Source organism: Globicephala melas, chromosome 12 (assembly GCF_963455315.2).
Source record: "Globicephala melas chromosome 12, mGloMel1.2, whole genome shotgun sequence".
In the NCBI taxonomy this organism is placed as follows: domain Eukaryota; kingdom Metazoa; phylum Chordata; class Mammalia; order Artiodactyla; family Delphinidae; genus Globicephala; species Globicephala melas.
The window spans coordinates 27,831,785-27,846,634 of NC_083325.1; the positions used below are offsets into that span (position 1 = coordinate 27,831,785).

The 14,850-nt window shown below is 43.7% G+C and overlaps 1 protein-coding gene, 1 long non-coding RNA gene and 1 other non-coding gene across 3 annotated transcripts in view; 2 read left to right on the plus strand and 1 right to left on the minus strand.

The window, feature by feature from the left end:
- The first annotated feature begins 3,472 nt into the window (after positions 1–3,472).
- On the plus strand, positions 3,473–3,576 carry LOC115864231 (U6 spliceosomal RNA). The gene has a single exon (XR_004043866.1). It is a non-coding gene; the product is annotated as a U6 spliceosomal RNA (small nuclear RNA).
- A 7,296-nt stretch (positions 3,577–10,872) lies between these two features.
- LOC138842907 (uncharacterized) lies at positions 10,873–12,212 on the minus strand. Its single transcript, XR_011377878.1, has 3 exons — positions 12,160–12,212; positions 11,753–11,829; positions 10,873–11,274 (listed from the first exon to the last, which is right to left on the minus strand). It is a non-coding gene; the product is annotated as an uncharacterized lncRNA (long non-coding RNA).
- A 165-nt stretch (positions 12,213–12,377) lies between these two features.
- RAB11FIP5 (RAB11 family interacting protein 5) overlaps positions 12,378–14,850 on the plus strand; it is a 36,300-nt gene continuing 33,827 nt past the window's right edge. The window contains 1 exon segment of the mRNA XM_030877561.2: positions 12,378–13,350. Within this exon segment, the coding sequence (XP_030733421.1) occupies positions 12,920–13,350 (431 nt within the window). The 5' untranslated portion in view covers positions 12,378–12,919.

A 14,850-nucleotide genomic window follows, 5' to 3' on the forward strand; every position in this document is an offset into this window, starting at 1 on the left:
CCTTTTGCCCCCCACACTGGGTATCACTTTGTATTCATTTACAATTTTAAGCTACCAGTGAGGTTAAACTTTTTTGCATATGTTAAACTGCCCTTTGTATTTCCCTTGTGAACTGTTTATTCAAATTCTCTGAGCAGTTGAGATGCAACCCCAAATATAAAAGTAAACTCCTATATTTTATTCTATTACTTGAGTGGGGTTTTTAATGTGTAGATCTTTATCTGACATTTTTTTTATGAGCTGGAATTCTACCTTTGTATTTAATATTTATGACTTTTTTTTACAAGTGGGAAGTAAAGTTGTCCTTTTCTTACATATTTGAGATATCATCTTTATCATAGATTAAATCCTATGCACATGTAAGGCTATTTCCGGACTTTCTATTCTGTTCCTTGTGTGGCCTTGCATTCATGGCCATATCCACCTCCTCTGCAAGGGCATATGTGACAAACCCGAAGCCTCTGGAGCGCTTGGTGCTTGGATCCCTCATTACCACACAAACTGTGAGCGCTTCCCATCGCTCAGAATGGCTCCTCAGAATGTCATCGGTTGTTTCAAAGCTCAAACCTCCGATGAAGAGCTTCCGCAGCTGTTCGGGCTCTTTGGGAGACCCTGACTTAGACATGACGGCAGTGGAGGGGGGAGACATCAACGATGCTCACTTGGCGGCATCCATGGGCAGAAAGCCGTCAAGTTATTTTAAAACCCACTGACTTTCAATTCTTTTACTTTCAAACTCCTTGAGCATTTTTATTTTAGGCATATCTTTTATTGATAGCATATATTTTCATTAAGTTTTTAAAAACTGTATCTGAAAGTATTTTCTTTCAGCTGGCAAGTCTCTCCCATTCAATTATTGTTATGCAGATAGATTTAGTTGTGTCATCTTTTATAGATTCAGATTGCTTTTTAATACCCCTTCGTTTTCCCTCATTTTGCTTTCTGGTCTGTGTTTTCTTTGTTGTTTCTCCCCAACCCCAACAATTTGAAAAATGTATAATTTTTAGAAATTAATCTTTATCTTTTTACTTATAAATAAATATCCTTAAGCCTGTGTAACTCCAAAGTCACTCCCCTTAGAAACCTAGATACCAACAGAACAAGACAAAAATTAGAGATACTGATGATCTAAACAATACAATTAATAAATTTGATCTATTAGGTATAATAGAACCCTACACCCAACAGAGAACTCACACTCTTTTTGAGCGCCAGAAGAACATTTAAACTGGCCGTGAAAGAAGCTGTAATAAATTTCATAGAATCAATATCATACAGACCATGTCATCTGCCCCTAATGCACTAAAATTAGAATAACAAAAGTCGTGCTTAAAAACATATGCCTCTTGCATTTTGCTGGTTCTGCTGTCCCCTCTGATCTCTTCTGCCTGCCCCTCCCTCATGGATTGCTAGGTGGCTGTGGGAAACTTGAAATTCTTCTCACTCTACACAGCGATTCAGGTTCTCTAGCCTCTCCTTGAAAACTCAAACCAATGTAGCATTGCCCCTGTGGACAGCAATGAGAGCCTGTGGTAAGGAGATTCTGCACAGCTAGGGAGGCCAGGCAAGGCTGGACTGCATGAGAGATGCTGAAATGATATCAACAGAGGAGTAGGAGTTACCTTGGCAAAGAGGAGGAAAGAGTGTGCCAGGGAGAGGAAATAGCAGGTGCAAAGCCCCTGTGGCAGGAAGGAGCAAGGTAAAATACAAGAGATGGAAAGGAGGCCGGCTTGACTAGGCTACTATGAGTCAGGGAGAGGCTGTACAGGTAGGTTGGCACAAGGTCATTTGGGCCTCACTGGCCAGGCTGAGGCTGGCTGCCCTTACTCTAAGAGCAATGAGAAACCATTATGATTGTTTTTGTTTTTAATTTGTTATTGTTAAATATAACACAAATTCAGAAAATCATATAAAGCAAGTGTATCATTTAATTAATTACTGTCAAGTAAACATCACAGGTGGGAGGAAACTAAGGCGACATGATGACCAAATGCAATGTGGGATCCTGGATTGGATCTTGGAAAAGAAAAAATGATGTTAATGGAAAAACTGGTGAAATCGGAATAAAGTCTGTAGTCTAGTTAATGATATTGTACCAAATGTTGGTTTCTTAGTTTGGATGAATGTACCTGTAAAATGTTAACATTAATGGAAGCTGGGTTAAGGATAAATGGGAACTCTCTGTACTAGTTTTGGAGCTTTTCTGTAAACCTAAAATTATCCCCAAAGTTAAAAAAAAAATTAAGTTGACAAATACCAAAAACATCCTCAAATCCAGAAAATAATGTAATTTTAAAAAGCTAACCACCTCACATACTTCTGTAATACTTTTCTCCTGCTGTTTTTTGGTTTCATTTGACCATGTCTTCACATAACAATGATTTTGTAATATTTTCTAAAGATAGAATAAACGTCTTTTCTCCTTCAGACTGTGCTACAAAGCTACAGTAATCAAAAGAGTATGGTACTGGCACGAAAGCAGAGATGTAGATCAATGGAACAAAATAGAGAGCCCAGAAATAAATTCATGCACTTACGGTCAGTTAATCTACAACAAAGGAGGCAAGAATATACAATGGAGAAAAGAGAGTCTCTTCAATAAATTGTGTTGGGAAAACGGGACAGCTACATGTAAAAGAATGAAATTAGAACATTTTCTCACACCACATATAAAAATAAACTCAAAAGGGATTGAAGATCTAAATGTAAGGTCAGAAACCATAAAACTCCTAGAAGAAAACATGGACAGAACACTATTTGACATAAATTGTAGCAATATTTTCTTTTTGGCTCTGTCTCCTAGGATAAAAGAAATAAAAGCAAAAAATAAATGGGACCTAATTAAGCTTAAAATCTTTTGCACAGCAAAGGAAACCATCCACAAAACAAAAAGACAACTTACTGAATGGGAGAAAATATTTACAAATGATATGACTGATAAGGGGTTAATATCCAAAATACATAGGCAGATCATACAACTCAACATCAAAAACAAACAAACAAACAACTCAATTAAAAAATAAGCAGAAGACCTGAACAGACATTTTTCCAGCGAAGAAATACAGATGGCCAACAGCCACATGAAAAAATGCACAACATTGTTAATCATCAGGGAACTGCAAATCAAAACCACAATGAGATATCACCTCACACCTCTCAGAACGGCTATCATCAAAAAGACCACAAGTAACAAATGTTGGTAAGGATGTGGAGCAAAGAGAACCCTCGTGCACTAAATGTACAAGTGAAAAGGTAAGTTGGTGCAGCCACTGTGGAAAATGGTACGGAAGTTCCTCAAAAAACTAAAAACAGAACTACCATATGATTCAGCAATTCCACTCTTTGGTATATATGTGAAGAAAATGAAAACATTAATTTGAAAAGACATATGAACTCCCAGTGTTCATACAGCATGTTTACAATGGCCAAGGTATGGAAGCAACCTAAGTGTCCAACAATATACATACAGTGGGTGCTTGCTTCGGCAGCACATATACTAAAATTGGAACGATACAGAGATTAGCATGGCCCCTGCACAAGGATGACACGCAAATTCGTGAAGCGTTTCATATTTTTTAGACATTTCTCCAGAGAAGATATACAGATTGCCAACAAACACATGAAAGAATGCTCAACATCATTAATCATTAGAGAAATGCAAATCAAAACTACAACGAGATATCATCTCACACCAGTCAGAATGGCCATCATCAAAAAATCTACAAACAATAAATGCTGGAGAGGGTGTGGAGAAAAGGGAACCCTCTTGCACTGTTGGTGGGAATGTAAATTGATACAGCCACTATGGAGAACAGTACGGAGGTTCCTTAAAAAACTAAAAATAGAACTACCATACGACCCAGCAATCCCACTACTGGGCATATGCCCTGAGAAAACCATAATTAAAAAAGAGTCATGTACCACAATGCTCATTGTAGCTCTACTTACAATAGCCAGGACATGGAAGCAACCTAAGTGTCCATCGACAGATGAATGGATAAAGAAGATGTGGCACATATATACAATGGAATATTACTCAGCCATAAAAAGGAACGAAACTGAGTTATTTGTAGTGAGGTGGGTGGACCTAGAGACCGTCATACAGAGTGAAGTAAGTCAGAAAGAGAAAAACAAATACCGTATGCTAATACATATATATGGAATCTAAAAAAAAAAAATGGTCAGAAGAACATAGGAGCAAGACGGGAATAATGATGCAGACCTACTAGAGAATGGACTTGAGGATACGGGGAAGGGAAAGGGTAAGCTGGGACAAAGTGAGAGAGTGACATGGACATATATACACTACCAAACGTAAAATAGATAGCTAGTGGGAAGCAGCCGCATAGCACGGGGAGATCAGCTCGGTGCTTTGTGACCACCTAGAGAGGTGGGATAGGGAGGGTGGGAGGGAGGGAGATGCAAAAGGGAAGAGATATGGGGACATATGTATATGTATAACTGATTCACTTTGTTATAAAGCAGAAACTGACACACCATTGTAAAGCAATTATACTCTAATAAAGATGTTAAATATATATATATATACACAATGGAATACTACTCAGTTCTAAAAAAGAATGAAATTTTGCCATTTGCAACAACATGGATAGACTTGGAGGATCTTATGCTTAGTGAAATAAGTCAGACAGAGAGAGACAAATACTGTATGTTATCACTTATATGTGGAATCTAAAACATACAGCAAACGAGTGAATATAACAAAAAAGAAACAGACTCACAGATATAGAGATCAAACTAGTGGTTATAAGAGGAGAGGGAAGGGGTAGGTGCAAGATAGGAGTAGGGGATTAAGAGGTACAAACTACTATGTATAAAATAAATAAGCTAAGAGGATAGATTGTACAGCATAAGGAATATAGCCAATATTTTATAATAACTATAAAAGGAGTATAAACTTTAAAAATTGTGAATCACTATGTTGTACACCTGAAACTTATATAATCTTATAAATCAACTATATCTCAATAAAAATAAATAAACGAATTAATTTTTAAAAGGTCTTTTCTTCAAAATAACAGGTAAAACTAAAACCTAGTGTTTAAGGATCGCACTTGGGGGATGTGTTAGGGATGTACATGGCTCAGGTCCCCTCAAGGAAGGACATGTCTCATAAATTTCCTCCCACCTCTGATGGTTATCATGACCTCGACACTTTTGAAGGGTCCTACTCAGGTATTCTGAAGGATGGCCCTCAACTTGGATTTGTCTGTTGTCTTTCTCTTGTTTAGAAAGCAGCTATGAGTTTTTAGAAAGGCACAGAGGTGAAATGCCCTTATAGCGTTGGGAACATGCTAATCAATATGATTTATCACCAGGGATGTTGATCTAGATCACTTGATTAAGGTGGTGTTTGCCAGGTTTTGTCACTGTAAAATTTCCATTTTTCATACTCTATTCTTTGAAGGTGAGTCTCTGAGTCCAGTCACACACAAGGAGAGGGGAATTAAGTTCCACTTCTTGGAGGGGGCAGTATCTATTAGAATTCTTCTGTAAGGAAGAATTTTCTCTTCTCCTCATTTACTTATTTATTCATTCAATCATTTATTGATATAACTTTAGACTCATGGATATTTATTTTATTTTATGGGTTATAATCCAATACTATTGTGATATATTGTATTACTCAAATTGTTCCAGCTCTGGCCACTGGGAGTTCTTTCATGTTGGCGTCTGTGCTCTTTTGACACTACCCTTCTACTTCCCCTGCTTTTCTTCCTGAGGATTTCCTTGTTTTCTGGCTTTACAAAATCATACAAGCTCATCTTGTATTTTCCCTGCCCTAGTCCTAGAATCAGCCATTTCTCCAAAGAAATCTCCAGGGAAAGTCTGAGGATTGAAAAGAGAAGAGGGCTGAGAAATAAACCAATGTTAAGAAATGGGGGAGGAAGAGAAGCCCCTGAAGGAGACCTAGAAGTAGTGAGTGGAGGAAGAGGCAGGAGTAAACGCGTAGAAGAGCCCAGGGACTTCCCTGGTGGTCCAGCGGTTAAGACTCCCTCCGTGCTCCCAATGCAGGGGGCCTGGGTTCGATCCCTGGTCAGGGAACTAGATCCCACATGCTGCAACTAAGAGCCCGCATGCCACAACTAAAAGATCCCGCATGCTGCAACTAAAGATCCCGCATGCTGCAACTAAGACCCGGCACAGCCAAATAAATAAAAATAAATTAAAAAAAAAAAAAAAAAAAAAGAGCAGGCCCAGAGGCAGAGAGTGGGGTTGAGGGAGTTTGGAGAAGGGAGTGATTAATGCCAAAGAGAGGTCAAGTAAGATAAAGCCTGAAGGAGGGGCCTAGAATTTTGCAATCACAGATGGGGTAGGAGCTTGGAGAGCCTGGCTGCTGTGGTTTGGGGTGTGAATGAGGAAGAAGGGGATAAAGACGAGGAGGGTAAATCATCTTCAGGAAACCTGAAGGAAAGAAGGACATCGTACAGACTGATAGAGAGGGGGAGTTGTTGTTTTCTCTGTTTTTATTGGGAGAGACGAACATATTTATATGATGAGATGAAGGAACCAGTGGAGAAGAAACATAGAAATGAAGGAGGAGATGAAAGCTTAGGCTGCCCCAAGGCACAGAGAGGAAAATGGAGCACACAGGAAAACCTCTTTCTCTGAGATAGGAAAAATGCAGGTGGTCATAGGTTTGTAGGTTTGAGGTAGGAATCTGGGAATGAATATTCATGCACACTTTTTTTTTTTTTTTCCGTACGCGGGCCTCTCACTGTTGTGGCCTCTCCCGTTGCGGAGCACAGGCTCCGGACGCGCAGGCTCAGCGTCCATGGCTCACGGGCCCAGCCGCCCCGCGGCGTGTGGCATCTTCCCGGACCGGGGCACGAACCCGTGTCCCCTGCATCGGCGGTCGGACTCTCAACCACTGTGCCACCAGGGAAGCCCTTTGCACACTTTTTATGTAAGACGCATTTTTCATTTCTCTTGGGCATATTTCTAGGAGTGAAATTGCTGGGTCATATGGTAGCTCCTATGTTTAACGATTTGAGTAACTGCCTAAATGTTTTCCAAAGCAGCTGTACCATTTTATATTCCCACCAGCAATGTATGAGGGTTCCAGGGTCTCCACATCCTGACGACACTTGTTATTATCTGTCTAGAGGGAGTGAAGTGGTACTTCATTGTGGTTTTGATTTGTATCTCCTTAATGAATAATGTTTTTGATACCTTTTCATGTATGTATTGGCTATTTGTATATCTTCTTTAGGGAAGTATCTATTCAAATCATTTGCCCATTTTTTAATTGGGTTGTCTTTATTGTTGAATTATGAGTTCTTTAAATATTCTGGATACTAGCCTCTTATCACATATATGATTTAAAAATCTTTTCTCTCATCCCATAGGTTGTCTTTTTACTTTCTTGATGGTGTCTTTTGAAGGACAGGAGTTTTTAATTTTCATGAAGTCTAGTTTATCTATTTTTTCTTTGGTTGTTTGTGCTCCTGGTGTTGTATCTAAGAAGTCTTTGCCTAACCCAAGGTCATGAATATTTACTTCTGCATTTTCTTCAAAAAGCTTTATAGTTTTAGTGTTTATATTTAGGCCTATGATCTATTTTGAGTTAACTTTTGTGTATGGTATAGCAAAGGGGTTCAACTTAATTCTTTTGCATGCAATATCCAGCTGTCCTAACACCATTTGTTGAAAAGACCATTCTTTCCCTATGGAATGGTCTTGGCACCTTTATTGAAAAATCAGTCAGCCGTAAATACAAGGGTTTATTTCTGGAATCTCAATTCTATTCCACTGATCTATGTCTATCCTTATGCCAGTACCTCATTGTCTTGATTTGTAGTAAGTTTTGAAATCGGGAAGTGTGAATCCTCCAACTTTGCTTTTCGTTTCCAAGACTTGTTTGGCTATTCTGGGTCCCTTGCATTTCCATATGATTTCCTGGATCAGCTTGTCAATTTCTGCAAAAACAGCAGGTGGGATATTGATGGGGAATGTGTTGAATCTGCAGGCCAATTTGGGGTGTATTGGCATCGTAACAGTATTAAGTCTTCCAATTCATGAAAGTGAGATATCTTTCCATTTAATTAAGTCTTTGTTAATTTCTTTCAATGATGTTTTGTAGTTTTCTTTTGTTATACTTCTTTTGTTATATTCTATTTATTTCTAAGTACTTTATTCTTTTTTATACTTTTATAAATGGAATTGTTTTAATTTTTCATTGCTAGTGTTTAGAAATACAATTGATTTTAATACATTGATCTTGTATCCTGTAACCTTCCTGTACCCATTTATTAGTTCTAATAATTTCTTAGTGGATTCCTTAGGATTTTCTATTTACAAGGTCATGTAATCTGCAAAGAGATAGTTTTACTCTTCCTTTCCAATCTGGATAGTTTTATTTTGTTTTCTTGCCTAAGTGCACTAGCTAGAACCTCCAGCACAATGTTAAATAGAAGTCGAGAGTATGGCTGTTGTTTGTAAAGATGTCAATTTTTCTCAAAACAATTTCTCTCACAATTCCAAAAAGCATTAGAGCTCATGTGGATGAATACACAGGTGAGAGTAGCTATAAAAATCTCTGAAGAAAAAGAAATAAGTAAAGATTTTCTCTTCTGCTGTATAAAGCATTTAAAAGGCAACAATAATTAAAACAGAATAGCACTGACAAAAAGATATAAATCTCAGTGGACTAGAGTACAAAGTTCAGACTCTCTCTATAGTATGTATATAAAAACTTACATGAGAAAATCAGTGGCAAAGGGATAGGGTTTTTCAATAAGTATTGGGAAACTTGGATAGCTGCTGGGGAGAGAAGGTTAGATTTTCACCTCAAATCATTCACCAAAATAGTTTCTAGAAGAATTTAAAGAGAATGAAAGAACAAAGAAAAAGCCAAACAATTTAAAAACTAGAAAAACTATGAATGGCTATTTATTGGACCTGTGAGTGTGGAAGAACCTAAGCTTGAAACAATGGAAGAAATTCAACGACTTGACTACTTAACTTATGTCAAAACATATTTGCAATAAATATAAAAGACAAAGTGTTATTATTAACATAGAAAGGGTTAATATAAGTGAATAAGTTAAGGTTTCAAAGAAAATGGGCATAGAAAATAGACAATTCAGAAAATAGACAACTCACTAAAAGAGGAAATATAAATGACTAATAACTGAAAAAATGTTCAATCTCATTAGCAATCGAAGAAATGCAAATCAAACAATAAGGAGGTACAACCTTTTGCTTTGAGCAAAGATTTCTAAGATGATATTACTCATCACTGCTTACAGTATGTTGAGATAGCTCTCATGCTAACATTATGAAGTGATTTCCCATTATTAGGCCCATTTTATAACGTGGAAACTGAGACTCTGGGGTTCAGTAATTTGCCCAATCTCATACTGCTAGTAAGTCGTGGCACGAGGATTTGAACCCGGGCTGTGTGACTCTATTACAGTGAAGGGCCTAGAAAACAGATGTGGGAGGGAGGGCGAAGGACAGGAGGAGACGTAGCTTGAAGAGTCAGGCAAATATATTTGAAGTGCCTGTCTGGAAGGGTTATGATATTGCAGAGGGAAGCAATGAGTGGAAATTACACAAAGGACCACTCTTTCAAAGCAAGAACTGTCCCTAACGGACTAGAGAGGCCCAGGGAGGCGGTGAACACATCCAGCCCTGGGGAGGAAGAGGAAGTAGGAGGGTCCTCTCTGTAACCCTCACATCAAACTGCAGTGGGTGGGGATGGGTGGTCTCATCTTTCAGAGGAGAAAACACCTCTAGGTAACCAAGACCTCAGTGTCTTCAGAGTTTCTGCTCTTTTCTCAACTGCAGACAGCTAGCAGAGCCCGCCCTTTCTCCTAGGGCCAAGTGACCTGCAGGGGAGCCCTTCCTGGCCTCACTGCCCTCTTGCAACTGCAATCTCAGGTCAGCAGGAAGCCTGACCTTGCCAAACTATGAGGGCCAGGGCAGGAGGAAGGAGAGCGGGAGTAGCCCATCTGAGTTCTCTTTTGCCCGTTCCTGGAGCCTTGCTACTCCGTGGGGGAGGCAGAGGGAGGCGGGAGGGAAGAGGCAGTCTGGTCATGTTGAAGAGCTAAGAAACAGATGAAACAGAACCATTAAAGGACAGTGACAAATATGTTAGCTGTGGTTTGGTAAAGATATCTTCATTTGCAAAGCCCCTGGGGAATCCATTCTCAGGGGCTTCATCCTGACTCTATAATCTTGGGTAAGTCTGTTAACCTTTTTTGTACCTCAATTTCTTCATCTGTAAAATGGGTATGACAACATTTCCCGCTTTATTGACTTCAGATGATGTAGTGCTTAGGTGACCAACAAGCTAGTGTGAGGGCAGAGTACCAGAGGCAGTAGAGTCACTCAGACCTGAGTTCAAGTCCACTATCTGCAATTTTCCAGTTAGAAACTTGGGGAAAATCACCCAAACTTTAGCTGCTTTAGCTTCCTCATCCGTGAAGCTGAGAGTAGCAACAGCACCTGCCTTAAATGGTTGTCTTCAGGGGTAAATGAGATAGTACACATAAAGTAGATGCTAGGACCAGGATTCCACAGCCCACAGGTTTAACCATTACAGTACAGTTGCCTCACAACCATAATGCATATAAAACAACAACATATAGTGTAAAGACTGGAAAGCACTACAACAAATTGTTAACAGTGTTTATTTCTGAACAGTGATATTCGAATCTATTTTCATTTCCTTCTTTATATTTTTCTATATTTTCCAAATAACTTATAATCAGAAAAAAAACTATATATGAATTTCAGATGCTTTGAGATCATTTGTGATGGTTTCCACTGTGTTAAAATCTTTGACAATATTTTCTCATGTCATTTTCTCAGCAACTGTTTCAAGTAGGAATCATCATCCCCATTTTCTAGATCAGGAAAGAAGGCTGAGAGGTTAGAGAGCTGACTTAATCTTCAGGTCTTATTGCTGCTAAGTGGCAGAGAGCCAAGATCCTTAGGCAGATCTGGCTGTCTCCAAAGCTAGGTGCTGTCCACAGGGATGCTGGGCTATGGGGCTCAGTGTGGAGAAATCCTCCACCCCATTTTGATCACAGTTAAGGTGGAAGGTTGTTAGGATTGAGCCTTGGTGCATATGCTCCCATGAGTCTCGGGTGCCCGGTGTACAACCATATTCCTGGTAGGGGACATGGCCCGGAAAGTGGGATTTTGGCATCCTCCTTTCACAGCATAAAAAAGTCAAGAGGTACTGTGGAGAGTCTCCCCAAGAAGAAATAAAGGTTTCCACTGTCAAGGTATCCAATAGAGGAACTAAAAAAAAAAAAAAGCATAACTACATAGGATTGAGGGAGGGAAGTGGGTGTGAGCTACATCATTATCTATCATAGGAGGAAGACAATAGATAATGGCCAGTCCTGAAAACTCTAGATATAGTTATGTAAGCATTTTATGTAGAAATATGGAGGTAACTACCAGGCCTGAAAACACAAATGGCTTTAAGTGGTTATCCCTGGAATGAGGGGTGGAAAGGGAATTTTTTGCTTTTCATCATAAGCGTTTCTGTCCCATTTGATTTTTTTACTTTATTTTGTTTTTAGCTGTGTGTTACATGTCTTTTTAAAAATACTATTTTTAATACAGGCTCTGAAAGTTAAAAAGAAAAGTACAGACTTTGGGGTCATCTGTGTGGATTCACATCCCACCTCTGCCAGTTACGGATCTTGGGCAGGTTAACCTCCCTAAGCTGCAACTTTACCTTCCTGAAAATAAGGATAAAAACCATACTTACCCCACAGGGTTGTTTTGGGGATAAAATGAGGTAACGCATGTAAAGCACACGGACCAGCATTGACCGAAATTCAGCATCTGTAATTATTAACCATTGTTATCATTATTAATAATAAACCAAGCGTGCAAGTAATACCCAGGGCTTTGCACATAGTAGGCACTTAATGGGTGTAAGTAATTGTTTAAAACCTCCACCAGAGCCTATAATTTCCCCCAACTCGTGACGCATAAGCCCCAGCGGTCCGAGGGAACACTTAAATACTGATGTGGTTACTCATTTGTTCATCACTCTGTTCTCCGCCGCAGTGTCCGCAGAGGGCGAGCCCTGCTCCCTGGACTCCCGCGCCAGGTTCTGGCTGCACACGTGATTCCTCCCGCGCGCGGAGGAGGGAGACGGCGGCAGCTCACCCGCTTTCAGGTCGCTGATGCGGGGCCATCACGTGGCGCAGCGTGAATCACTTCTGGTTTCACGCAGGCATCTTCCCGGGCAGGGGCGGGCTGGAGGAGGGGGAGTGCCGCTCGAGACTGGGGAGCGGCCCTGGTCCGCATCGCTCCCACTGGCCAGCGCCAAGGGGATGGCCATGCCGGGAGGGACGGGGCGGGGCAGTTTTACGGCGACAGCTTTCCGGAGCAGGGACGTCTTGAAGGACGACTTGGGATTGGCCGGGAGACGCGGAGCGGGCATTTCATACCCGGCCGAGGGTGCCGCGCTGCCTGCAGGCGAGGCGGGGTTTCCTGGGGACCAACGCGGGAGCCCCCCCCACCCCCGCGGAGGCCTTGCGCCCCGCCCACGGTCCTCGCGGCGCTCAGCGACCCTCCAGCTCCAGGCTGGTCTGCAGCAGACGGGGCGAGGGCGTGCGGGCCACCATCCCCAAGCTCTGCCGCACCTCGGCGCGGGTACGGGTTAGGTCGCGAGTCGCGGGACGCCGGCCGCTAGGCGGGGCGGGAGGCGGGGCGCTGACGTCGCGGCGCGGCCGGCAGCCGGGAGGCGGGGAGGCAGCGGCCGGCTCGGCCCAGCCCAGCCCGCAGCTGCGGCGGCCGAGCCTGTGGGCGGCGGCGACGCTCCGAGCCGGATCCTGACCACCCTCCGCCGCTGCCCAGTTTCTCACTTGGTCCGGGTGTCCACGCCTGGTTCGGCCAGCCCTCACCCGTCGCCGCTTCCCCCGCCATGGCCCTGGTACGGGGCGCCGAGACGGCGGCTGGGCCCTCCCGCTGGCTACCCACGCACGTCCAGGTGACTGTGCTGCGGGCCCGCGGGCTGCGGGGCAAGAGCTCGGGCGCGGGCAGCACCAGCGACGCGTATACGGTGATCCAGGTGGGCCGTGAGAAGTACAGCACGTCGGTGGTAGAGAAGACGCTGGGATGCCCCGAGTGGCGCGAAGAGTGCTCCTTCGAGCTGCCGCCCGGCGCCCTGGACGGCCTGCTACGGGCGCAGGAGACCGACGCGGGCCCGGCGCCCTGGGCCGCGGGCTCCGCCGCCGCCTGCCAGCTAGTGCTTACCACCATGCACCGCTCGCTCATCGGCGTCGACAAGTTCCTGGGCCAGGCCGTGGTGGCGCTGGACGAGGTCTTCGGCGCAGGCCGCGCCCAGCACACACAGTGAGTGAGGGGCGCGCGGGAGCGGAAACGGTTAAGGGCCTCTTGGGGCGTGGCTGGGGAGACGCAGGACCCCGAACCTCGGCCTGGGCGGTGCGACCTTTTGCCTAGCGCTCAAGGGCATAAACCGACAAGTTGGTTCTTCGCATAACGGAATCTCCTTCCGATCCCCAGATGTGCGCTGGGCTGTGCTTGGCCGCTGGTGTGTCCTTGGAAGGCCGGGGGGAGGTGAGAATGGTGGCCTATTGTTAGGAGTAGGTTGTCAAGTAAAGTTAGGAGTGGGATCCAGAGGCTCTTGGACTGTGGGAAACTCAAGAAGGAAAATCTTGTGGCCATTCCCAGGGCCTCCGGGCGTGTTTCACTTTCCTCGAAGGGGAGGGAACTGCCTTCGGGCGCCTGTTCCACACCAGGCCCGCAGGGGAATGGGAAGGCCCTGCCTCGCCCTGTGGGGGAAAGAAGGTGCAGTGTTGTCCTCGAGGAGGGCAGAGGATGAACGGAGACGCCCCACCAAATCTAGAGGCTGCAGAGGGCATCTGCTTCTTGCCTGGTACTGGGATGCCCTCTGTTGCTTAGAGACGCCCCCGATTCTTCCCTTCTGTGTCTCTGGTCTGAGAACAGGAGACCCTTTCAGTAAAGGAAGGAAACGCTTTAATCAGGCTTCAAGCATCTTGACTGAGTTGGAGGCAGCACGTGCTTAATGGACAGCAGGAGACAATCTCCCAGTCAGTTAAACCTAGAAGGGCCAGAGGGTTTACCAGTGGGTTTTAAAAAATCATTTATTTTGGCAGCGTTTAACTTTCCCTGTGTTAAGATCAAGGCTTCAGGCTTGGAGCCTCATTTCCTGTTTTGGGCTTGGGCAGGATCCGGAAGCCTGTCCGCAGGGCTGACAACCTGCCCTGGGTCACTCAAGTGTTTAACTGGGGTGACGCCACCCCTAGGCCCATGGGCCCTGGATGGGGAGGGTAAGGGGTTGGTGACAGTTGCTGGAAAGGTTTACCCAAGTGGAATGGCATCCAACTGAGTAAATCTAGGAAGGCTTGCTGGAGAAGGATGAGCCTGGTACAAACCCAAATGAAAGCAGGATTTGGATAGAAAAGGATCTGACCTTGAACATTTCAAAAATGTGGGTAGAGAAGGCCTTCATGGCTCTTTGCAGCCTGGGGTGGGAAAGGGGTTAGCATAGGGCAGGTTTGGGCAGGGCTGTGACTTAGCTCCATCTCCCCCTCCCCTGGCCTTCTCTCCTTCCCTCATGACTTGCTGTTTGGTTGCTGGGTGTGGATCATGTGGTATAGTTTGGCCCTTGTTTTGTTTTTTTCCTCCCCTTTTCTGTCCTTTCCCTCTTGCCTGGCTCAGGGAGCCCAAGGGGGTGGGGGTGAGGCAGAAAGCTCTCCTCTGGCTCTCGTAGCCCTTTCTTCTTCTGAAGAGGCTCCTGTCCCCCAATTCATTCCACCCCTTTCTTTCCCAGTCCTTCAGTCTCCACCTCTCAGCTAATCTGACCCGACT